Raw genomic sequence first — 25310 nt, 5'->3', positions numbered from 1 at the left:
GGGTCCCTAGCCCGGAGGCAGAGCACGAGAAAAGTCCGTGCCCGAGGCCGGCCGGAGGATGGGCAGTGGGCGTGCGCTTTGCGCTTGGCCGGGCCCGAGGGCGGTCAGGCGCAAGGGGGCGGGGGCTGAAGGCCAAGGTTTGCGGCGTCTGGGCGGGCCGGCCGGCGGGGCATTTAAACTCTGGGGACTGCCAGCTCGGGGCGCGTGCCCAGCTCTGCATCCTCCTCTGCTTCGGATTCGCTTCGGGTATCGCCGGGCAAGATGCGGTCTTCCTTGGCGCCGGGCGTCTGGTTCCTCCGCGCCTTCTCCAGGGACAGCTGGTGAGAGGGCCTGCGGGGTGGGGGGCGCCGGGCCAGGACGGCCTCCCTCTCCCTCGGGTTTGGCGGATCCAACTCGGGCGGCCGGGAGTCCCAGCGTGCTGGTGGGGGGTGGGGGGTGGCGCGGCGGCGGGTTCTGACAGGATCTGGCCTGTCGGCGGGGAGGTGGGTGGCACGCACGCCCTAGCTCGCTCCGCCTCCGCAGGACCCCTCCCTGGGAGGCTGCCCAGGAGAGTTTCCACCGATGCCCGTTTGCATCCGCACTTCCAGACACGCACACACCCCCACCCGACCCCGGGGAGACCTTCAGAGCGCCTCCTTTATCGCTGAGCACCCGGGGGAGCCGGGCTTGCAGGCTAGGGAACCGAGGTCAGGGCGTGGCGGAGTTGCTGAAAAAGTGGCCATTGGAGTTGTCGAGTGGTCCTTTTGGTCTCTTTTGGCCCTTGGATAACACGAAGGCCAGAACCCAGTGGTCCTGGGACTTGCCTTGAGGGGTTCTGGGCCCTGAGAGACACGCTCCCGGGAGGGCATGCGTCTCAGATCAGAGCAGCAGCTGCGCCGCAGCAGGGTAGTCACCCCAGCGGCGGGCCGGCGGCTTCCACAGGAGTTTTCCTCCCGACCAAGGAGTCCTGAGGAGGCCGCGGATCAGGGGGGGTGTGGTGGGGTGGAGGGCTTTCAGCCCATTCTTCATCAGAGGCCACACTGGAGCAGTTTGCTTGGTCTGCACAGTGTTTTTGTTTTGTTTAATATTGTGTTAGTTGCCATCGTTTACAAATTATAAAACAACGTAGATAGCCAGATTCCTCGCTTCTCTGATGTAACAGTCTCAGGCCTAAATTCCCCAATTATATCATTAGGGGTAGGAGCCCCTTTTAGATGGGGTGCAAGCTCTTAATATGACCAGCTTGTTCCCGTTTTAAAACAGAAAATCCTGCATCCCCAGCCCCCTCAGTCCCGGGCAAATCAGGATGGTCAGTTGGTGACAGCCCTCACTGGGGACAGTCCTCACACTCCCAACCTTCCCCACTCATTAGATTATTTATTTGGTCCTTTTTGAGTTTAGGACTCTTAAAAGATATTTTTCAGAGAAAAAGATAAGATCATGACTCTCGTAAGGATATAAAAATGAACATGTGTTAAAAAGATTTTATTTCACTCATAATGAGGGTGCCAGAAGATGTTATAATTGGCACAAAAGAAAAACCCAGGGAGGGGAGAATGGGGGGTTATTGTTTAATGGGTACAGAGGTGCAGCTTGAGAAGATGAAAAGGTTCTGGAGGTGGATGGTAATGATGGCGGCACACCAATACGAAGGTACTTGATGCCACTGAACTGCGTACTTTAAAATGGTTAAACGTTAAATTTTATGTTACATATATTTTACCACAGTTTTGAAAAGAGAGAATACAAAGAACGTCCCCATTTGTAAGTTAGGCATATTGAGGCAAAACTGATTGGGAGGGAAGACTATTGAAACTCTGTAAGTTCATGGACATATTTTATATGACTTACCAGTTACTTACCACTTCATGGAATTCAAGCTCAGTGAAAGACAAGAATCAGATAACTTGGAGGGGTGTCCTCTGGGCAACGCACAGTTCTCCAGAGAAACACATTTTTCCCCTACAGTCTGCCCTGCTGGGATCAAAAATAGTCTCAAAGAAAGATTATTCTTGATCACGAAATAGGGTTGGTCTCCTTAGATTTGATCTGATCATCTATATACATAATTTACTGTATAGGCCTTGTTACGTTCACTTTGCTGCAAGTTTTCATAAGGGATCTTGGATTGGACTTTTAAAATCCTTCTATTATTTACTGTTCTGAGATTAGGAAGCCGAGCCAAGAAGCTGTCTCCACTAGGCTTTACCTGCTGTGCCTATAAATTTAGGCAAACTCCTCTCTTCTTGAGGTCCCCAAATATCCTAAGTTTCCTGGACCTGCCAGGGAGTGACCTTCCTGATTTGTGTGTAAGGGAACACAGTAAGCCGGTTTTATTAGGCGGGTTTTGTATTGGCTGTCAACCTTAATTCCTTAAAAGTGGCAGCAATAGCTGATTAAATGAGCATCATTGTCAAGTACGACATTCCAGGCAAGGCCTTGGTTGTAAAACCAAGTTTTCTAATATGTTCTGGTTAAAAAAAAAGAAAAAAATTCCTATTGAACTTTTGCAAATAACCATATTTTATAAAAAGCAAGAAGACTCAAAAACGGTTTCTGAATTCCGAGGAGTCAGGCAGGGAGAATAAGGTATTTACAAATGTTTCAGTTTACAAAAACAGGGTCTCCTAAATTGTTATGGGTTACAGACAACTTAAGAAGAAAGAGAAAGGGCTTTCTTATATATTCAGAAGATTGAACACTATAACAACATCAGTAATATTCCAAACGTGACAGTCATTCCTTATCAGTTCTTTCAGTCCTAAGTGATTAATTCTTGTTCTGCTGAATCTTGGGTTCACAACCACATAATCTGGTCAGCTTCTTTGCTGAAGAGTTTTGGAAATCCTGACTCAGTCCACTGGTATGTTCTTAAAGATATCTGAGTGATGTCATCAGGAGTCCGTACCCACGAGTATGTACCTGGTCCTGTGCTTTTCTGAGACAGTTCTTGTTTGCTGAAGGTAAAACCTTTGGCCTATAGCTGACTGCACAGCCTTTAGGGAGCATCAGAGTAGAACAAAAACTATCTGTAAGGGACAGAGACCTAAAGAGGTATGGATTAACTTATTAATGATAATTTTCAAAAGTGAATGATATGATGAGAATTCATGACAAGAAAAATGCAGCTAACAAGGAAGTCTGATTATTCCTGAGGTATGTAAAACAAAATAAAGCCAATCCAAAAAAAAAAAATTAGACAATGTCTAAAAACACACTAAGGCTAATTTCAAAGAAGACAGTGAACATTATATCTGATTCATAAAAATGATGAGCATAATTTTTATAGAGGAAAAAATCTTGAGATATATAAAAACCCCAATACATAATTTACATAATATACAAGGAGATACCAAGAATGTTGACTGAAGAGATTTAGTAAGTCTGGAGTAAGTCCTAAACATCTATGTTTTAATAAAACTCCATAGGAAAGTCTGATGTACATCCCCAGTTGAAAACCACTGACCTAGAAGATGCTAGATTCAAATTAAAGAAGTAAGGTTGCAGCCAGGTAACATTTAAAATCATAGCTGAAATCATGACTGGTAACATTCTACTGTTATCACCAGGCAAAGCACCACCAGGGTGCTGATGCATAGAAACAGATCATAGACCAAGAGGGCATTGAGAAACCTTTAGAACTTTCTCACACAGCAAACAACTTCTGAGACACTTATGTAAGTGAAATATTCTACTACTCTTTTTTTCCCATAATAAACAAAAATAGATCTCATTACCATATATGTTCAAAGTTGTATCTCTCTGCCACTATTGTTCCTGGTAGAGTCTTATTCGTATACATTAATTATACCCTTTAACCAAAGTAACTTATATTTCAGAGAAAATGAGGGGCAGGGAGAGTGGATCACTGTAAACAGCCTGTCCCACTCCAGCATTTTAGAAGAGCTCAGGAAGGCACAACTCTCCACAGGCACACACGTCACTTACACACTTGTTAAAGTGTGACTCCAACCACTGTGTTCTCCCACATCTCCCAGGTTTAAGACAGATCCGGATTGAAATCCTCTCACCACTGTGTGCCTTGTGTAGTTAACTTCTCTGGGACTCAGTTCCCTCGTGGGTGAAAGTCAGGTGGGTTCTTGAAGGCAAAAGTGATCCGTGAACATCCTTGACCTCCCGTGGCTGATGGAGGGCGCACGATAAGTGTTCCTTTACTTCCTTCCTGATGCATGGAGGTTTGGACTCCTAACAGACACCGAACGTCAGTGTAGTTCCTACCGTAGGCACGCTATCGTGTTACACTGTGAGGCCTACGAAGATGATTAGGACACGGTCCTACTTTCTCGGAATTAAGGCTCCAGCTGGAGAGAGGGCGTGTTCTCTCATTATCACATTTGCTGCTTCCACCTGTACCCAAGGAGGGCTTTTAAGCAGAAGTGAAGAAAGCAGACGGTCCTGGAGCAGGACACCAGAGGGTGGGCTGGCCCTGAGCTTTGGATTCCTTGTTTGTACCGTGAGGATACTTGTAACACCTACCTCGTCAGGTCGTTGTGAGGATTAAAGATTGTCTCGAGATGCAGCAGGTAAAATACTTAGATCAGTGCCAGGCTCATATTAAGCACTGACTAAACATTAATTACTGACTATTTTTCTACTCGCATTTCCTACTGCTCTGTGCCAGGCATTGTGTTTGTGGTTCACTGCAAGGCCTTTATTTGTTTCCCCACCTAATTCCCCATTATATGGGTATAATGGGGCACAGAGCAGTTATGTACCTGGTCAAGCGCCGCATAGCTAGTAAGTAACTGAGGTGAACTTGAATCCAGGTTAGTTAGACTCCCAAGCCCACGGTCTTTCCTCCCGATTAGAGTGTGGGAGGGGAAAAGAAAACATAGCCTTTGGACTTGAGACAAATCACTAAATCTCTAAGGCTCCAGGTCCTTGTCTTCAAATGGAAATAGCAATATACCTCTATCCCAGGGTTTTAGTGAAATTAAGTGAGAAGATATTTAAAGCACTTAGCCCAGTGCCTGGTGTGCAGTTAGTACTTGGTAATTGCACGGTGCTTGTGAGTTTCTGTGGCGGGAGGGTTTCATCTTCATTAGGAGGAACAGGTAGCATTTGCCTTGGTGGACCTGGAGGTGTTCTGAGTGGAGCCGTGGAGCCGGCGAAGGCACGGCAGTGAGGACGTAGCCTGTGTTGTCAGCACTGGTCACGTGCAGCCGCAGCTGGTGGGAGCCTGGGGCTTGAAGGCGCGGTCCGCGGACAGGAGGCTGAGAGGCAGGCGGCAGGAGGTGCGCAAGCAGAAGGCAGAGACTGAGGAGTTTCTGCCCAGGAGGATGGCACTGCCCCTCCTTCTCCCGTCAGAGCCCCCGGGGTCAGGCAGTGTCCTCGCAGGAGCCACAGCCCCTCTGAGTCCTCCCCAGCCCTGGGCCTGGCCGGTGCCCCGCCTTCTGTGCCAGCGTCCGCGTGGGCATGTCTGGGGACAGATGGCAACGTGGGCATCTTGCCAGAGAGATGAGTATGGCTGCTGATTCTGGGGCTGGGCCCGCTTCCTGGGGCCTGTGGGGAGGGAGCAGTTCAGGGCTCGACGAGAGGAGCCTGTGGGAGGAGGGCCAGGTGGCATTCCTGCTGGATGAGCAGGAATGGGTGGGGCACTGGGCAGGCAGGAAAGCAGGGGCCGTGAGCTCCCAGCTCGCTGCCCTCCCCCAAGCCCACCAGGGCCGAGGTGGGCTGGAGGCTGCAGCGGGGACCAGTGGCTCTGCCCGCCGGAGTTTGCTGAGGTCCTGCTGCCGGATGCATCGCATCTCATTTCATCAACCCTTATGGACATCTCATGTGACAGGACTTCACTACCTTAGTCAAAGGAAGATCAAAGTGAGGCTGAGAGGCGAAATGTTATCTCAGTTAGTCTTTAGGGCACCCTCATGTGACAGAAGTTTACTATCCCATTTACAAGAAGCTCAAGCTGAGGCTGAGAGGTGAGACAGCTCGCCCAAGGTCACAGTAACAGACCCAGAAGTTAAGATGCAGCGTCTTTTGGTTTAACGTCCTTTTCCCTATTCTGCCATGGCCTCAGACCAGGGACCCAGATGCTGCAAAGTAGCTTTCTCTTGTCTTCCTTCTCTTCCTGGTAACTGCCCAGAGATGCCCGGTAAGAGCATCAGAAAGGGCTCCTTAAAAAGAGTGGTGTGTGGGCTTCCCTGGTGGTGCAGTGGTTGAGGGCCCGCCTGCCGATGCGGGGGACACGGGTTCGTGCCCTGGTCCGGGAAGATCCCACATGCCGCGGAGCGGTTGGGCCCGTGAGTCATGGCCACTGAGCCTGCGTGTGCGGAGTGGCCACAACAGTGAGATGTCCGCGTACCGCAAAAAAAAAAAAAAAAAAAAAGATTGGTGATGGCGAGAGGCAGCTCCGAGAAGGAAGGAGAGAGCCTGGTGGAGGATCTGGAGGGCTGAGCCCACCGTCCCTGTCCCCACCCCCTTCCCTTCCTCGGGCTCTTCAGGCTGACCCCCAAAGAGCATGTGAACCTGCGTGGCTCCCTCCCCCACCTGCACATGACTGCTGTCTTCTCCCCCAGCCGCCTTCTGCTTCCTCTTCCTCTCCGCTGTTTCCTCTTTACCTCCTTACACAGCAGACTGATGCGCACCTCCCTGGCTTTGGGTGGGGCGGTCGGCCTCAGGGGCCACGCACACGCACTGGTCTAGAAGGCAGCCGGGCTTTGGGGGTGGTCTGTATGGATGGCCAAGACCTTACTTCTTCCCGTCAAGCTGTGCCACCTGAGTGCTGAGGTCCGAGCTGAGCGGTCCCGAAGCAACGCCAGAACTGGGGGCAGACACCAGGGTCGGAGTCCCTGCAGCCCACAACGCCCCCATCTGATTGCCCCCAAACTGGTGTGCGGGGTGGGCGCGGGGTGGGTGGCATCACTGCTCTCATTTTGCCGTCTGGCTCGTGCCTCCTCCCCTGGGTCCTTCATGCTGGGGAGAAGGAGTAGGTGAGGGTGGGCCACGGGCTAAGCCTCCAGGGAATCCCGAGAGGAGAGTCCTCATCTTAGCTCCCTGGGGAGGAGGGCCCCGCCACCACCATCGCATTCCCGCCTGTGCTCTTTGTGTAGCCGCTCTTCAGAAGAGAGACCACCAACTACCCGCTGACCACTTCTTCCAAACCCTACCAGCTCTCACACTCCTTCAGAGTTTTTCCAGGTACCTAAACGAAACCACATGCTGTAGCTAAAAGCCACGTCTTTTCATTCTGTCTGAGCACCCAGGCTTCCCCTGCCGAGATTCCTTCTCAAGGCAAAGCAATCTAGCCTATATTTTCCTCTCTCCTAAAAAAGACCATTATCTTATCTACTAATTCCTTCTAGAAAGTCCCGTGCTCCTTGTGCTACTGGCCAATGGCTCCCCTTCTCTGGGAAGGATCTTGGGACCGAGCCCTGTGTCAACCTGATGTCTCTGAGCAAATGCCCAGGTTCCATCTGGAGGAGGGGCATCAGGTGGAGGAGTCCTTGGGCTGGGTCTCAGCCCCGAGAGGGCTCTGTTCCTCTGTTCTCAGAGGCCCTCCCAGACCTGGCCTGTCCCCGTCCCATCTTGTCAGTGGAAGGCCTGGCTCAGGGCTCTGCCCTGTGCTGTCTGTTCCAGGCTGACCTTTCCCTACCAGGGTGTCCCAGGGGCAGCGGAGGGCTTGGCAGGGGGCGGGGTGATGGCACTGTCACCAGCAGCCTGGTTCTTACTGTCCTCAGCCCTCTCTCCTTTTCAGATCTGCTGAGTCCCAGGACAGGCACGTCCAAGGACAGGCCACCAAGTAGTACTTTCCTCCGGGCAAGTGTCAAGGTCACCTGCAGCTACAGCCAGGCCAGTCTGCCCCCACCTGAGTAGCCCCAGACATCTACTAGCTGCCCCAGACATCTACTAGCTGCCCCAGGCATCTACTAGCTACCCCAGACATCTACCAGCTGCCCCAGACTTGGCTTAAGGACTGGGCTGAGGCAGGAAGTGGTAGGGATTGGTCAGTGAGGGAGTTTAATTCCCTGTCGGCCTGCCATGGGGATAGGAGCCATCAGCACCGTCAGCAATGTGGTTGCAAAGCAGGGAGCGGGGTGCAGGGACCGGGGGCTGACTGGGCAGACACTGGAGAGAAGGCACCTCTTCCCACTGTCTCCTGAGGTCAGCATTCTTCTGCTGGGCTACTTCTTGTTTTCTGTTGTTGTGATGGTGGTGGTAGTAGGTCCTTTGGGGGTTCTGTTTGTCATCTGTTGCTGCTTTGGCAGTCGTTGTTCTTTGCCCCTAACCTGAGAAGCGTTTCTAGTGCAGAGTCTTAATGAGGTCCATAAAGCTATTAGCGTGCTCATTTGGAAGAATAAGTTGGACTGTCAGCTAATAGTTAAGAGATAGCTAGTCCACCTCTCTATCTGACTTGGTTACTCAGTAACCAGTGCCGTGCAGGGGGAGGTGAGACTCTCAAAGTGCCATCTCTCGCTAACACAGACTTAGAGGGTCATGGGGTGGGCACCCTGCCCGGAACAGTCTGTGGGCCTCGCCACGCACGTTCCTGGGTCTCTGGCCTGCTTGCCCAGCCTGGCCAACACCTGGGCTGCCATCCCTCCCCCTCTGGGGCAAGCCAGGCGAAGCCCGACTGTGTATTTTCCCCCCTGCTCCCTTTCTGGGGCCTCTTGTTTCTGCAAGAAGGGCTTGTGAAAGCAGAAGTGAAACTTGCGGGTTCTACAGGCAGCAGGAGCACATCAGCTATCTTCCCTGTGAGCTACTGTGAGTTCGACAGCCTTTGTGTCAGCCCAGCCCTTCACCGGACCCATGTCCCCAGTCCCCTTTGAACTATGGCACCTTGGCCTTTTTCTCAGAAGAGCTGCCAGAGTGGAAAGGAAAGAGGACTTGACTAAGGGGAGGCCCCGGGTATGCTCTGCCCAGCTAGCTGTGCCGCTCTGGGCTCATGCCGCCATGGTGCTGCGGTCCAGGCAGGGAGTCCCAGAGGAGGCCAGTGCCCATCCCAGCATCGCACAGCAGGTTGAGGTCCTTCTGCCCCACCGCCTCCCTCCCTGTGACTCTCCTGCTATCTTGGGTGTCAGGTTTTCTACTGAGGGATGGGGTTAGAGCTGAGAGGTCAGGCCGAGCTTCTGGACAGGGCTGGAACCTGGCAGATCTGCATGACTGTGGATCTCTGCTAAGTCTCCCTGTCTACTCCCAAGGGAGAACATGGGTGGGCCCAGTGGACCAGCCTCTGCTCTCTCCCCGTGGCAGGCTCCCGCATGCGCACTGGTAGCTTCGGGGCATCGTCGTGTTCCTCTAGCCCACCTCTGTGTACTAGGCATGTGGGAGGCGTGGCCATGCTGGCCTCCAAATCCCTACCTTACAGGCAAATCCAGGGCCTGGAACCACCACCGCTCAGAGGAGTTTGGTGCTAACCCACACCCTGCTCACCTCCCGTAACAGAGCAGCGCGGGCTGCCTCCACCGCCTCCAGCTTTCCTTCCTCAAAATCTGAAATCGTAGTAGCTGTCATTTTTAAGTGTCCACTGGGTGTGAGGAACATGTAAGAGCTGTCCTATGCATCGTCTCATCAACCTGTCAATAGCCCTATGAGAAAGGTGATAAACACTACTTTGCAGACCGCTAACAGGTGTAAGGAATGAAATCAGGTTTCGCCTGATTCCTAAGTCCTTGCTCTTTTCTCTTACAGACACCAGCTCCCTGAGATGCACCACCGAGGGTCTCCATAGAGGGTGGCTGGCAGTGTGGATGAGGCAGAGGGAACCAGCCCTACCTTCTGCGAGGAAGCTTGTCTGGAGCTTCCCAAACTAATCAGCAGGGCAGAGCTTAGCCTGGGAGGTGTCCGGAACCCTCCGACCTAGAAAATCCCACCCCTCTTCAGTGACTCCCCATCACCCCAAGAGACACTTGAAACTCACCCTAGGCCCTCCATGACCTGTCCGCTCCCTCCTTCCCCACTCCTTCACCTTCCATGCTTGGCCCAGTCCCACCTTCCAGACCTCTGGCTACATAGCGTTCCCCAGTCAGGTATCATTGCTGTTCACGCCTCCGCACTTTGGCACACGTACTTCCCTCTCCCTGGCGCCGCTTCCCGCCCCAGCCCTGGTGGACCTGGCCACCTCCTGCTTGTTTGTGAAGATGCGGCTGAAGCCTCACCTCCTGAATCCTTTGCTGACACTGCTCCCGTCCCAGCTGGCCTCGGCGCCCCTGCTTCCGTGTCATGCAGGGCTGCCCTCTCTTACGGCACTGTCGCACCAACTCTGTTTGTCTCCCTGCTGACCTGCGAGCCCCTGGAGGGCAGAGGTCTCTCTTACAGCTTCTCTGGGTCCCTAGCACAGTGCCTGGCACATGGCAGGATGTGGATGGGAAGGCAGTCCTGTTTCTGCCAGAGAGAATCGAGATGTCAGAAATGGGCCTGGGTGTGCCTGCTGTCCTGTCTTAGCTTCTGCCACGCAAGGTTGGGAGGGACAGGACTCCAGAAGGCAGATAAGGAAGCACACCGGGGACCACAGGCTGGAGAAAGCCAGGGCAGGTGACCTGAGGTGGGCAGGTGTTGGCACTTGGGGCTGAAGCAGTGTCGTGGTGGGAGGAGCGAGGGAGGAGCGAGGTGGCTGCCAGCGGGGCTGTGCCTTTCGATCCCTCGTTGTGTCTGAGCATCTCCTGCGTGGGCTCGGCATGGCTGAGTTGCAGCCTGGGCCTCCCTGCCTGGCCTGTCAAGGAAGGACAGTCAGTGCTGGGGGCGCTCAGTGGGGCCTGGGGATCCTTCAGGCCCAGAGGAGATCTCATCTGTCACCAGGGTCAACGGCTGTATCCAGGTGGCAGCCGAGATAGACTCAGCTGATCCCGGGGGTCGTAAAGGTGGCCCAACAGACACGTAGGGACTAGGGTGAGAGTTACATTGTGTTCCCTGGTCTTTGAGCTGGATGTGGTTGGCACTGTCCTCCGTGGGCATCTGATGAGGAAACCGGAGGCAAAAAAGGCTTAGGAACTTTCATTTGGTTACACAGTAAATTAGAGTCATCCCTCAAAGCTTCCAGCTTTTTTCCGGACTCAGCAGCTCCCCGGGCAGGACACTGGTGAGTGTTATCTGTAGGGCTGTGATTTTCTTCCATCTTGTGCACTTTGAAGAAGCCTCACTGGGCAGCCTCTCCAGTTCTCTCAGAGACACCCCCAACCCTGCCACCAGATTCTGCAAGTTCCTGAGGTAGGAGTCACATGAGCCATTTGCCAAGTGGAAAACATTGCTGCCACCAAGCTTGTGTATGTCACAGGGTCACTGTGACAGTCCCTTGGAGTAACCCCAGATTCCCTGGAGAACCCCTGGTGACTCCCCCCGAGCCATGCACCCTCGGCAATGGGGAGCCAGAGAGGCTGGGCGGTAGAGAGACCGTAAGATTCAAGCTAGAGAGAGCTTCGTTCTTAGTGGAACGGAGAGCCACCGAGAAACGTTAAGCCAGGTGACGGCGGGGGCACATGTACCTTCAGTCTCTTCAGAAGATAAACTGTGAGGCAGTGGAGGGAACGAGGCAGAGAACGAGTCCAGGGGTGAAGGGCCCCGGTAGCCCGGCCTGAATGCAGCCTCTGCTGAAACACCCCTTCATCTCACGAGCAGGAGCCTTCACGACATGCTTGGGAGGAAGGGATTGGGGTTTGGAGGCAGATCCCTGGAGAGGGCAGACTGAGCCTCCAGCGTCCTGGCCCTTTGGTTCGTGGATCCAGAGATAGAAAGGGTTTCAGGCCCCCTTCCCCTTCTTCCCCACCTTCTCCGTGGGCTCTTTAAGAAACCAAGGCTCTGGTCTTTCTCCTGGGCTGGAGTCCGTGCTGAGGTCTATTTTCCATGTACTTCCTGGCTCCCGGCTGCTGACTCGTCTCAGCTGATGCCGTGACTCAGGAGGACCTGGAAGCCCTTCCTCAGAGCCTCGGCAGAAGGGGAAGGGGGAGCGCGCAGCGGAAACTTCGGTGGGGCCTGGCTGAACTGTTCTTTCCGCCCCAGACCGGCGCATGGGATGAGAAGCACTGTATGAGAGGGCCCATGTGATGTGTGAGCCGCAGATGGAAAGGATGACCCCTCTGTCCAGTGGAACGGACTAGGGCAGAGGACCTGGGTTCTGTCACCAGCTTTCCCTCTGTTGCCACATTTCCAGCTAGGTTTTGGGCTCCGCCCCTACTGGGCTGCAGCAGGTGCTGTTTCTGCCGTGTTCTAGGCTTGAGAGCATAGTCGACTTCACTTTATTTCATTTATTTATTTTTAAAATTAATTAATTTATTTTTGGCTGCATTGGGTCTTCTTTGCTGCGCGCGGGCTTTCTCTAGTTGCGGCGAGCAGGGGCTGCTCTTTGTTGTAGCGTGCGAGCTTCTCATTGCGGTGGCTTCTCTTGTTGCGGAGCACGGGCTCTAGGCACGCAGGCTTCAGTAGTTGTGGCTCACGGGCTCTAGAGCGCAGGCTCAGTAGTTGTGGCGCATGGGCTTAGTTGCTCTGCGGCATGTGAGATCTTCCCGGACCAGGGCTCGAACCCGTGTCCCCTGCGTTAGCAGGCGGATTCTTAACCACTGCGCCACCAGGAAAGTCCCGACCTCACTTTAAAGACAGACCCTTCTCCCACATCAGCCTCCTGCCGGCTCCCAGCATGTCCAGTATTTTAAATACAATTCTGTCTCCCTGCCCCCATCTCTCACACACACAGAGGCACCCCGATCTTAGTGAGGCCAGAGAGAAGCAGAGGTGATGGGCAGTGGTAAGAGCAGGAGGGGGTACTTTGGTGTTGTCTAGGGCGCTGATGCTGGGCTAGCTCTGTCGGGAGGCCTCGGTAGCAGGAGCAGGGACTTGGGGCCCCCCGGAGCACTCTGGCCTCTGGCGTCTGTTCCTACCCTCCCCTTGGCCTCTGCCCCGAGGAACTTGTGTCTGGAGGGGAGCCTGATGTAGAAGAGTTGGCGGTGCTGGGGCTCTGAGGCTGCTAGAATGGGCACAGGTGCATGCTTCCTGGACACAGTAGAGGCGGAGGTCCGAGTGCCCTGCCAGCCCAGCTGCCCACCTCTCCCTGCAGGTACCGCGGCTTCATCCTGCTGATCACTTTCCTCATCTACACCTGTTATCACATGTCCAGGAAGCCCATCAGTGTCGTCAAGGTGAGGCTGGCCTGGGCGTAAGGAAGAAAGCAGGAGATGCTGGGCCCCAGCGGAAATACACTTCCGTAGAATGGTCTGGAACTTGGCGTATAACCATCCTTGTTCCCTTACCTTGGTCACTGAGCCCGCTCCTTCCCCCTGGCAGAGTCCCACTTTCAGCAGTTCTCTTTTCCCAGGAGAGTTTCCTGGGTTTATTCACCAAGACGGTGGTGTCGGGGGCTACGGGTGGAGCCAGAGAGCAGACACCCTGGGCCCCGTGTCTACCCTGCGCGTCGACCCCCGTTGCCCTTCACCGAGGCTCTGCTGTGGCCACTTGCCCCTGGAGCCAGTTTTTGCCGGAGGAGGGAGCGTGGGGTCCGGTCGATGGGGCAGCGGGGCTGGTGTGTTGGAGGCTGCTTGCTCCTTTCGGGGCCACAGGATGCCCCTGACCCGTGCACCCGTGACTCCTCCAGAGCCGTCTGCACCACAACTGCTCAGAGATGATCCAGCCCATCGGCGACACCCACAGGCTCAACGACACCACGTGGTGCAACTGGGCCCCGTTTGGTAAGAGCGGGGCAAGCTGTTCTTCCCCACAGCCCACTCCCCCTACCCAGGAGAGGGTCAGCCGGGGCCAGAAAGGGCTTCCTGCAGGGGTGTCCAAGCAGCCAGCCAGCATTCTGCCTCTCCCATTGGCTTTCAGACCAGAGCAACTACAAGGAACTCCTGGGGGCAGTGGACAACGCCTTCCTCGTGGCCTATGCCATCGGCATGTTTATCAGGTAAGAGAGAGGCGGAGCCTGTGACTGCCCGCAGCAGAACCGTTCAGAGCTGCCTCTCCCCTTGGCCGACCTGGGGGCAGCAGGGTCAAAGGGAAAAAGCTGGGGACCCCCCCCCCCAGGTGGAAATGAGACGACAAGACTTGCACACGTCCTGTCAGCCCGTAGCCAGCATGCTCCCACGGTTACCGAGCCTGCTCCTTCACCTGGCCAGCTCCCACTTTTAGTAGCTCTTTTCCCTGGAAAGGCTTTCCTGGATGTCCTTTTGAGTTTATTCACTCAGATGGCAGTGTCAGTGGTGTGGCTGGAAAATGGTTTGTCCTTCAAGGATAGCCCTGGATGCTAGGAAGACCCCAGCACGGCTTTTATGTAGCAAGCATGATGTTTGTTCCCAGGAATCAAAGATGACTGAGGCAGGGTACCACCTCCAGAGAGCTCACGGTCTAGTGGAGTGACCGATAACAGCAGCTAGTTATAGAGCAGTGTGGGAGTGGTGGCTCCCAGACAGGTGCTTCACACGGGGCGCCCTGGGGGCTCCGAGGGGTCACTTAATGTGAGCTGGGATTAGAGAAGAGGGGTTGGGGAAGGCTTCTTGGAGGAGATGACACTTGAACTAATGAAGAAGAATTGGGCTTGGCAATGCAGAAATGGCTAGGTGGAGGGAATGGCATGGGCAGAGTAAGGCGAGTGTGAAACAGCACGATCTGGGGGGACAAGTAACAGGTTTACCAGAGTGTAAAATGCAGGAGATGGGGCTGAAGAATGAGGTCATTGTGTACCAGGCCATGGGCACAGGAGAACCTCTGAAGGGTGGCATGTTCAGATTAACACGTCAGACAGATCGCTGTGAGGGTGACGGAAGGTAGATTTGAGGGAGAGTAGGACTGAGTACCACGTCACACTAAGGAACAGATCTGATAATAGCTCAGCTGAGCATTGAGCAACGCCTGAGAACAATAGTAATAGAGATGAAAGAGTAACGCCGCACTGGAGAGATGTAAGTAGAAGGTACAGGTCTTGGAGGTTGCTTGTGAAGGGTGGGGCGGAGAGGCAGGAAACGGAGGTAGCCCCGTGGTTTCTGGCTTGAGTGGCCAAACGTGGTGGCGACATCCACTCAGATGAGGGGCACAGGACACGGGGCAGGGTGGGGGGCAGAGGCAGAGGAGTCCTGATTGTGGAGCATCCCAGTCAAGATGTCTGGAAGGCATCTGGATATGATCGTGACGCTCTGGGGGAGAGTTCAGGGCTGTAGCTATGCAGCTGGGCTGTGTAACGTATATGTAGCTGGTAGTTAAAACCATAAAAGTGATGCAAGAGAAAATGCATGAGGAGCGCTGGTCAGCCAAGGGGGGAGGCAGGTGGGCCACGGTGACCTCACAGAGGCCACGGAGAGCGCACTTCAAGGCGCTTGGTCAGCAGCGTCAAATAAAGCGGAGGAGCCCAGCGAGTGGAGGACCGAGGGTGTCCCTGGCGTGTGGCAACACAGAGGTCACTGGTGATCACCTTAGCAGAGTCGTTTCAGTGGCTTTGGGGTGGGGGGGCGGAGAGATAGGAGGTAGAGAGCCGAAGGGCGCAGGTAGCAGAGATTACCATGGATCCAACCCTCTCTTCTGCAGTGGCATTTTTGGGGAGCGGCTCCCCCTCCGTTACTACCTTACAGCCGGAATGCTGCTCAGCGGCCTTTTCACCTCGCTCTTTGGCCTGGGGTATTTCTGGAACATCCACGCGCTCTGGTACTTTGTTCTTATCCAGGTACGAGCCTTGGCCTTGCACTCAGGCCTCTGTTCCCGGCACAGAAAGATAGTAGAGGCTGCAGGTCCTTCCCAGCCACCCCAGGTCCCGGCGCATCCAGCCCTGTGCTCCTTTATCACGATGCGGGGTCCCATTGCCCATTGCCTGTGGTCACCCTCGTGGGCTCAGTGAGTTTGCGCTGAGCGTTACCCTGAGGTCCGTGGAGGTGCCTGCGAGGCCTGGTCTCTGCCGTGGGGATCTGGGGCCACAGGAGAAATCAGCTGGTGGGTTACGGGGTGCGTGCACGCAGGTGAAGGAAGGGGGTGCATAGTGTGCGCTGCGGAGGGGCCCCCGTCCCAGGGGCTGCACCGCTCAGCCCAGGCCTGTCCCGCCTCTCTCCTCCCTCCCTGCAGATCTGCAACGGACTCGTCCAGACCACGGGCTGGCCCTCCGTGGTGACCTGTGTGGGCAACTGGTTCGGGAAGGGGAAGTGAGTGTGATGGGACAGGAGGGTGGGCGGTGCCTGGGGGGCCGGGCTGGTGGGTCCCTCGTGGCCCCTGATGTGATTTCAGGGTCAAAGATTAGAAACTTGCCTCCATCTTGCTGACTTTCACAGGCCGAGATGCACATGTTTTAGTGACTAAAAGCAGTACTGATTTTCTCATTGCTAAGGTTTTGATCCTTAAAACCTGCAACCTCAGTTATGCTTTTTTCCTCTTAATAGATGAATTTCCATTTTGCGTGAAGACAAAAATGAAGCCTATAAAACTGTGTTTGTATACACACACACACATATATATGCGTTTGTATATATTTTTATATATATATATATATTTTTTTTTTTTTTCTTTTTCCTTGAACTGGCTTTTGTGCAAAAGTTTCTTTAGAGCAGGGTTTCTCAACCCTGGCACTATTGACATATGGGGCTGGATAATTCTTTGTTGTGGGACCGTCCTACACAGTGTAGGGTGTTCAGCAGCCTCTACCCCTAGATGCCGCTAGCGCACCCACAGCTGGGACGTCGCAACTCTCCAGACGGTGCCCGTGTCCCCTGGGGGCAGAGTCACCCCTGGTTGAGGACTTCAGAGTCACGGCCTTAGGGCAAGAGAAGAAAGGGCTGGGGCTCTGGGCCCTGGGGCAGCAAGGAGCCAGAGAGCGCTTGCTCAGGGAGCGGCTGGGGAGCGGGACCCCCGGCCTTGCTGTCACTCCCTTGACACCAGCAAACCCTCCCGCTCCTCCCTGAGGGGGGTCTTCAGCTCAGAGGCTGCAGGCAGCCAGCTTTTTGCACTTGGTCGGCGGTCGCCAGGAGCCCTGTGCTTCTCTTCTCACTTTTCCCGTTCTTCTCTCCCTCCCTCCCTCCCTCCCCTCCAGGCGGGGGCTCATCATGGGCATCTGGAATTCCCACACATCCGTGGGCAACATCCTGGGCTCCCTGATCGCCGGCGTCTGGGTGGATGAGCAGTGGGGTCTGTCCTTTGTGGTGCCCGGCATCATCACCGCCGTCATGGGCCTCGTCACCTTCTTCTTCTTAATTGAATGTGAGTGGAGCCCTCCCTCCTCACAGGGCCGGAGCCGAGCCTCCCGGTCAGGCCCTGGGAGAAGGCAGTGGGTAGCGTGGGATCATGGGGTCAGAGCCACAGATGTGTGACTTGGGACAGACAACCTCTCTGAGCCTCAGTTTTCTCATGTGTGACAGAAGTATAACGACGCCTGCTTCCCTGGGCTGTTGAGCGTTTCCATGAGACGTGAGACTGAGGAGGGAAAGGTTGGGGGGACCTCTCCACCTTTGCTGCCTCTTCCCAGCTCCCTGACAGACGGGCCAGGGAGTCAGGGCCGTGGTCACTTGTAGCAAGAGAACGAAAGTCCACGAGGCAGTAGTGACACAACTTATTGTTAGGAGACCCAGACCTCGAAGGTGGTCTCTGGAGCCCTGGTTCCATGCTCCCTTGTGCTGGAAAGTCAACTCACCCCCTTTGAGGAGGGGTGGGGACCACACGCCATGCAAGGTGAGGGCCTGGCCTGCTGGGAAGCTTCTTAGAAGATTTTTCTTTCAGACCCAGAGGACGTGGACTGCTCACCCCCTCAGCACCATGTGAGTGTGGCCCCCAGTCCTATCCCTGCCCTCCACTCCACCCGGGGACTGGTCCCAGGGAGGCCTGGGGAGTTGGAGGAGGGGCCCGTGTGCCCACAGTTACTTCACAGGCCCTTGGGTGAGGGCCAAAGTCACGCCCTCGGGGGGCTCCCCGACAGCCTGACGGGCCTGGCAGGATGTTAGTCCAGTCCAGGAAGGGGACACATACCTCTTCCAGCGTGGGAGCCCCTACCTCTCACATGGGCTGTCCCTCCAGCTGGTGGGAGGTGGTACGTGGACGCGCCCACAGCAAGGGCTCTTCTCTGCTCAGGGTGAGCTGGAAGAGAACGGGGACAACGCTGAGGACCCTGGCAATGGACCCCACTCTAACAGAGGGAACGGCCGGGAGTCTGCTGTCACCTTGTCCAAGGAGCCAAGTGCTCAGCCCGCTGCCATCAGCTTTTTTGGGGCGCTCTGGATCCCGGTGAGTCTTTTGTGGACTGGAAGGAGGAGAGAGGCTCTCTAGATTTTTTTGCTGGGTCTCAGGAGATGGGGATGCTCAGGGTGACCTGTGGTTTCCAGAATTTCTTTACATGCAGTGCCTAGGGAGGGCGGCCCACTTGGGGAGGGGAACACGGGAGACTTGTCCTGACACAGCATATCCAGGCCACAGGTACACTGCTGTTACTGAGGCTGGAGAGGTCCTCGAGGCTGCTTTGTGCAGTGGGCGGTGGAAAGTGCTGGGTTGGGGCTCCGCTGACGGACCAAGGGCGTCTTGCCCCTGTTTCCATCGCGCCCTCTGTTACGCTCCCCAGGGTGTGGTCGAGTTCTCCTTGTGTCTGCTGTTTGCCAAGCTGGTCAGTTACACCTTCCTCTACTGGCTGCCCCTCTACATCTTCAATGTGGGTGAGTACCTGGGGAAGAAGAGGTGAGGAACGGAGGGGTCTCTGAGGAGGAAACCTGTCACGTGACGCGTACGACTCCAGGAATAGGCAGAATTTCTGCTGAACCTCTCCTAGGGCAGGAGGGAAAGTTTTTTTCTTTAATGGGGAGCTAAACCTTGCAGATGCACCCCCGCCCCCCACCCAGTCCCTGATTCCAGCCACTCTTCCTCCCTTGGCGCTGAGTCGGGGTTAGGAACTCAGAGCTCTGTTCTGCAATCCTCCCTAACTGCTCCAGCCTCAGGCATAGGAGAAGCCCCCCTCCAGGCTGCTTGGCTCATAGGTGGGCGGGACTGGAGGGTGCTGGAAACGGTCTGCCTTTTGAGCGCCTCCAGGAGCCCCTTAAGCCTCCCCCAGCCCAAGGAAGAGGGCCTGAGGAGCTACCCCCACTGCCTGTAGCCTGGCAGTAAATGCTGTTCTCTTCCAAGGAGGGCTGCCGGGAGCCTCGGGGGATTGATGCCCTGTGCGTGGGTCTGCTGGGCTGCCCACCTTGTGGCCCTCCTCTCCCCTGCCTCTGCCCCTGCCCGAGGATGGACAGATGAGGAGAGGTCACTCTTGCAGTTGAAAAGGATGTTTATGTTCCCCTGTCCTGGATCTCTGGTTTTCCACACGTGGAGCTACTCTGTCAGGGAGCAGTTCTGCCCCCAGAGCCTCAGAGCCTCAGAGCCCCACCAGGGCCAAGGACCACTCAGCCAGGGCTGCCGGGCTCCCTCCAGGCCCCGTGGGAGGGACGAGGCTGCTCTCCACACAGCATCCTCGCACCGAACAGGATGCGGTGGGGATGAGTCAGGGCCAGGTCTCAAGCTGTAACTCACCCCCCCAGCCCCGCCGCCGGCTCCATCTGAGGGGCCTCTCTCGACGACGGGGGTAGAGCATCGGGGCAACCCTGCGGTCGCTGACTCTGTTCTGTGGCCTTGATGCTGGCTACAGAGTGTGAGTCAACCTTGAGGGCTGGGCTACGAGTCAAGCTTCTGGGCGTCCCTTTTTCTAATTCTAGGGCGAGGTCTGGGACCTGAGGTCCCCATTTTCCCACAAGCCTCCTTCCTGGCTCTGTTTATAAGCAGGGACCTCAAATGGAGGTGACAAGCTTCTATGGGGACCAGCCGCTCGGTCAGGGGGAGGGAGGAATGGGGCTGGACAGGCTGAGGCTCAGTGAGAGCAGTTGTACCCCCAGTGGGACAGGGTCCTCAGGGGCCAGATCCCAGTGCTTTCATAGAAGGGCTTTTCCGGGAGGTCAAGGCCATCCGACAGGACTGGGGGCCGGAAAGGGCATCTGGTCCCAAACTGCTGCAGACTCGCTTGTGACCTTGGCCAGTCACTTCTCCATGGGCCCCACTCCTTCCTCTGAAGGTGATACTGGACCAGGTGTCTGCAGGGACGCTCCCAGCGGTGGCCCTCCAGGATGTCTGCCCGGAGCCCCCAGGTCTGAACACATGCTTTTGTTTTCCACAGTTCACTTTACTGCCAAGGAGTCTGGGGACCTGTCCACGCTCTTCGATGTTGGTGGCATCGCAGGTGAGGCCATGCCCTGCTCTGCCTCTAGGCTGCATACCCCTCTTCTCTTGTCAGGGTGCAGAAAAATGGGACGGGTCCAGTGGGATGTGACCTAGGCAGGTGGCATCCTGCCCAGGTGGTCTTCCCGTGAGCAGTGGGTGCGGGAAAGGCTGCGGAGGGAGACACTCAGCTGGCTCTGGGTGCCCGACCCCGGTTCGTGCTGGGCTGAGTGATGGGGCAGTGCTCGGGGTCCCACATGCCTGGGGCGGCAGTGTGCACGTTGTGTTCCAGGCGGCATCCTGGCGGGGCTCATCTCTGACTACACCAACGGCAGGGCCACCACCTGTTGCGTCATGCTGATCTTGGCTGCCCCCACGGTGCGTAGAACCTCAAGGGCAAAGTGTGTGTGTGTCGTGGGCCGCTGAACCCTGTGCACGCCTGGGCATCACGCACACACCCGTCTCTTTGCGTGGGTACATCCCTGTGCACGGCCAGGGGAGGAGAAGCCAGGGTCAGCACAGGACAGAGATCCAGACAGGATTTTGGAAAGGGATTCGTGGTTATGTGGCCTTGGCGAGAAGGGGCAGGCCAGCTGCTGAGCTTCTTGACCAAGGAAAGAATAAGTGATTGAGGTTCGATATGAGAGGAGACTTTGGGGGCAAAGGGAAATGATAGATTACCACGTATTAGACCCTGCATCCCTGGGACCGGAAGACCGAGAGGCCTGGGTATGAGAAGGCAAAGGAGAAAGGGAACCCCTGGGGTTCCCAGACTTCCGGGCTCCAGTCTAACAGAGGCAGCCCGTGGGGAAGCCGGGCTGTGATCCTGTCTTCCGCCTTCTCCTCTCTCAGATGTTCCTGTACAACTACGTTGGCCAGAGTGGGATCAGCATCTCCATAGGTGAGGAGCTGGCGCTGCCGTGGAGACACCGCGAGGCTGGCTTGGGGACGTGGGTGGGAGGCTCGGGGAAGTGGAGGTTCTCAGCCTGACGCCTGGGGGACTCACCCGCTTTGGGGCTGGGGGTGGCGGTGGCCTCTCCTCTCTAACTGGGCCGTCTCCATCACCACGTCAGTAATGCTGCTCACCTGTGGAGCCCTGGTCAACGGCCCTTATGCCCTCATCACCACTGCCGTCTCGGCTGACCTGGTAAGCGGAGCCACCTCGGGGATTGGCCAGGGCCTCTGTCTCCAGGCCCATCTTCACGTCTCTCCCCCTCCCCCCGCCCGCAGAGACGAGATCCTCAAAGTCCTTCAGAATCCGCCATCGGCCCCCCTTTCTTCCCAGCTCCAAGCCCCCCTCGCTGCCTTTCCCTGAGCCAGTCCCTCTCCTGGTCCCGGTCCCGGTCCTGCTCGGTGCCGCCTCTCGGTTCAGGCCTCCCCACTCTGCTCTCTCCCCAGGGGACTCACAAGAGCCTGAAGGGCAACGCAAAGGCGCTCTCCACCGTCACGGCCATCATCGACGGCACTGGATCCATAGGTCTGTGACTCTCGCCCCAAGCCTGGTCTCAGGCGCACTCTTGGGATGCTGCCGTCTTGCGGGCAGGGAGGCCAGGGTCCCTGGTGCAGGGCCCTTCTCATGCTGTGCTCCACACAGGTGCGGCTCTGGGGCCTCTGCTGGCCGGGCTCATTTCCCCCACAGGCTGGAACAACGTCTTCTACATGCTCATCACTGCCGACATCCTGGCTTGCTTGGTAAGAGCTTTGGGGTGCACAGATGGGTATGGGGAGGGGCCCTGTCCTGCGGGGCTGGGACCCTGGAAAGTTCCGAAGTGTCCAAAGTGGTCCAAAGTGTCGGCCATCCAGGGCTTTGCTCGGAACCACTCTGCGTCCCGTGGGTGAACCCCTGCGGAGTGACGCTGTGAGCCAGCCGAGCGGTCACCTAGCGCTGGGGACCAGCCACGTGCTGCACGCTGAGGTCGCCCTCCCTCCCCTCAGCTCCTCTGCCGGTTGGTGTACAAAGAGATCCTGGGCTGGCGGTCATCCCTGAGTAGAGACAGAGGGTAAGTCCTGCGGAGGGAGGGCCGGAGCCCCGCCTGCCCGGCCTCACTTCTCGTGGGAGTCAAATCCGGCGCTCAGTTGCTCTGCACCAGTCTGAGCCTCGCTCCAGCCCAGACCTCAGGAACTCGGAGCCGGGAGCTGAACGTGCTCCGGGAACCCCTGCCTGGCCCCCAGCCCCACTAACCTGTCCTCTGTTATCCCCATGTGTCTCCATAGCTCTAGTGTGGCCCTAACCCACGCGCGGTAGTATTTTCCTCAAGTCCCGTGACTTTTGTGAGTATTTTCTTCGAGTCTGTAACTCCTGTGCCCTTAGCGTGCATGCAAAGCCTCTCTCCTCCAGTGCGATTTTTCTGACTTTCGCTTTTTCCTTGGGGGCCAGTTCCAAAGACTCTGAGTCTGGACGGAGTGTGGTGCTTGGGAAGTGTTTCCTAAGGGGCCGGAGCTGCTGCGAAGGTTGGCAGCCTCTCCTCCTTAGGGAGAGCGATAGGGCTTTGGACGTAGACCCCAGGACAGAGGGGGCAGCATCCAGGGAAATCGTTTTCCCTCTGAACTTGGACTCTGAAGTTCAGAAACCAAGGGCACCTGGCCCCTCTGCCTGGGGTGTGCAGACAAAGGCAGCTACCAAGCAAAGCCTCTGGAGCAAAACCCAAAGCCGGCCTGCTGTGCTCTCTGCCTGTCGCCCAGCGGTGGCGGGCGTGGAGGCCGCGCAGATAGGCCCGCGGCTGAGGCAGGGCGCTAGAGGCTGGGCTGCGCGGCTGGCGCTGGGATGGCAATGTTCTCTCGTGGCCTTTCTGGCTCTCCTTAGGAAGCTCTTGCTAATGAGAAGCTGCCGGAGCGATGGACCTGGTCTGGATGGTAAATGTGAGGAAGAGCCCACGGGGGTCATGGTAACCAGCACTGTATCCGGGGAAGAGCTTCCCTTTGAGGAAGGCATCGTCCGGGTTCAGGGGGAGAAGAATGCAGGGCAGGAGGCATTAACAGAGTCTGTGCCCTGCCCTGCCCTGGAGGGGGAGCAGTGGATGGCACCTCACGTGACCAGTGCCCCCTCCACCTGCTGTCCCCCGGCCAGGCCCGGGGGGACATTGGGAGGAGAGGAAGTGATGCAGAAAGGGAAAAGAATTAGTGCGTAGTAAGCGTCTGCTCTGGGCGTGAGCTGTACTGGCTTCCCTCTCGGCAGCCTTGAGAGGTAGATGTTCTCACTTAGAGGTGAGAGAACAGACGCTCGGAGCTCATGGAGCGTACCTCAGGCCTTTAGCTAGTCCCAGCAGAGCCTGAGTTTGACCCCAGGTGTGCGGGCTTGGCTTCTCTCTGCATCCTCAGCGGGTCCTTCTCTGAGGAAGGCCTGTGTGGGAGAAGCAGAGTCACCTGCTTGGGCAGAGGGAGCCTGGGGCTTGAAACCAGAAATGCTGGACCATCCTGACTTCTCTGCTCACCTGCTTCTGTAGAGCCTTGGGCACCTTCTCTGAATGTCCGCGTCCTTGTGTGTCAAATGGGGATGCTCGTTTCTAACTACCCGGTAGGGCTGATCTCAGGCTGCGACAAGCTGGGTATGCGGTACTGCTTTGCAGAGTGGTCAGACGCGGTACAGGCATTGTAAGGCTTTTCACCTTATTCTGGCTTGGTGTTCCCTGCTTGCTGAAGAGGTGACAGGAGCCCTAATGATAGCGAACGGGATGAAAGGCAATTATTAAGGGACCCTCGGGACCTGCCTTCCCCGTCCCCACCGTTGGGGACGTCCTCACTTTCTCTCCCATTGCCTCTCTGCTCCTCACGCAGGTATAGAGAAATGTGAGGACCCGATCGCAGCAGAAACTTGGAGGGCCCTCGCCGGGTCCCACAGTGCACCCCCCCAGGAGGCCGAGGCAAAGCCTCCGGGCCCAGCACCAGCCAGCGCAGCCCACGAGGCTTCCACGGGCTAGGAGACTCTCCACCGGAAGGGGACCACCAAGCTTGAGGCCACGGAAGACTCAAGGGCCTTGTTGGAGGACGGAGGGGACGCAAAGTGCCCACTGAACTAAGGCACCTTGAGACCAAGAAATGAGGGGGCAGCTCCATGCGATCAAGACCAGTTTAGTATAGGGTCACTTACGGGGTGGGTTGGGGCTCGGGCTCAGGTGGACGGCGGTCTGGGAGCGCTCCACGCCACCTGGGGGCCCAGGACAGTTTTATAGTTAACCTGGGGCAGGGGGGCGGGTACTGGGAAACAGGACATGCATTCTTCAGATTTATGAATGGGTAACTAGTCTCGTGGCTGCCGGGCATACGTCAGGGGAGGTTTTCATCATTGTTTGGGGACTAACAGAGCATAGAGGCTGCCTGGTCCTAAAGATTATTAAACAATATCTATTAACTACAAAGCCCTTGATGACAGAGAAGTGATTTACCACACAGTATATGGTCCTGGCTAGGGGGGCGGAAGGAGAGGAGGAACTGTAAAGGCCCTGAAGGCGTCAGTTGCACCGACAGCGATAAAGGCCTGAGCTCTGGAGGCCGCCAGTGGAAGGGATCAGGGCTAAGCGGTGTCTGCGTTTTGGTACAAGAAGGGATATGCTCAGACTCCTGCTCGTTCAGATTCCAAGTCAGAAGGCAGAGGTTCAGCAGGGCCGAGGCCTGGAAAAGCGTGTCTCTCCTTCTCACGCTAAACGTGAACCTCTGTCATCAGCCTGTACCTAGAAGTGGCTATTTCAGAGCCACCCGGCCTCTCTTTGTCCCTTTGTCCACAAGCCAGTTTTCTCTGTGTGTTTCCCCACGTTGGCACTCCTCCATCTACCCTCCATTTGATCCTGGTTCTAACTCCTGACCCATTTTGATTAAAGCATTATTGCTGTATCCTCCAGGGCAGGACTAGGGAGAGAGGGGAGGTGTCACTCCCGACTGTGAGGGCCCCTTGCCTGCTCTCATCCCAGCCCTCTGTGTCCCCAGGGAAGATGGCTTGTCAGGGCAGTGCTGCTGTAGGGGAAGGGTGGGGCGGAGGGCATGACCAAAGTACCAGTCACATTATTAAATATTTTGATAATGAAATGCCAGTGGTTACCGAGTGCTCACTGTTTGCCAGCTGTGCTCTAGGAATGGAGTAGGTAGTGGACACAGAAAAAGGACTGACACCCTAAGCACAGGCACGGGGGTGACATGACTAGCAAGGTGGGAGGGTGCTGCTGGCTTCGTTCAGGCAGCTGTTACGTGTACAGCTCGCAGCCCCCTGCAGCTGGCCCCAAACCCTTGGGTCTGCCAGCGCTTGGCATTTCTGTCTG

General features: G+C 56.1%; 1 protein-coding gene across 7 annotated transcripts; it reads left to right on the top strand.

Moving 5' to 3' along the window:
* Nucleotides 1–131: 131 nt before the first annotated feature.
* SLC37A2 (solute carrier family 37 member 2) lies at nt 132–25080 on the top strand. 7 transcript variants are annotated; one of them, XM_033861853.2, is made up of 20 exons: nt 212–320; nt 9631–11017; nt 12986–13067; nt 13520–13613; nt 13750–13828; nt 15442–15577; nt 15970–16046; nt 16928–17094; nt 17611–17648; nt 17959–18111; nt 18443–18533; nt 20021–20083; nt 20354–20439; nt 20914–20962; nt 21135–21208; nt 21460–21538; nt 21656–21753; nt 21997–22061; nt 22276–22332; nt 23836–25080. In XM_033861853.2, exons 3-19 carry the CDS (start codon nt 13038–13040, stop codon nt 22304–22306), a joined length of 1410 nt encoding a protein of 469 aa, XP_033717744.1. In that variant the 5' UTR covers nt 212–320; nt 9631–11017; nt 12986–13037; the 3' UTR covers nt 22307–22332; nt 23836–25080. The 7 variants fall into 7 exon arrangements, 6 of the variants coding, with proteins under 6 accessions (XP_033717741.1, XP_033717744.1, XP_073664129.1 ...); XM_033861850.2 differs by lacking the exon at nt 9631–11017 and having other exon boundaries at nt 132–320; XM_073808028.1 differs by having other exon boundaries at nt 9631–13067.
* Nucleotides 25081–25310: the final 230 nt, after the last annotated feature.

The sequence above is a fragment of the Tursiops truncatus genome, chromosome 8 (genome assembly GCF_011762595.2).
Source record: "Tursiops truncatus isolate mTurTru1 chromosome 8, mTurTru1.mat.Y, whole genome shotgun sequence".
Lineage (NCBI taxonomy): Eukaryota > Metazoa > Chordata > Mammalia > Artiodactyla > Delphinidae > Tursiops > Tursiops truncatus.
This window is presented reverse-complemented; position numbering and strand designations above follow the sequence as displayed.

Excerpts from the sequence above, each read along its gene's own strand:
- SLC37A2 (XM_033861847.1), top strand. The coding sequence starts at position 5,280 with ATGGCACTGCCCCTCCTTCTCCCGTCAGAGCCCCCGGGGTCAGGCAGT. Across the intron at positions 13,829-15,441 it reads GCCATCGGCATGTTTATCAG|TGGCATTTTTGGGGAGCGGC; the intron begins GTAAGAGAGAGG and ends TCTCTTCTGCAG. Across the intron at positions 20,084-20,353 it reads CGATGTTGGTGGCATCGCAG|GCGGCATCCTGGCGGGGCTC; the intron begins GTGAGGCCATGC and ends GTTGTGTTCCAG.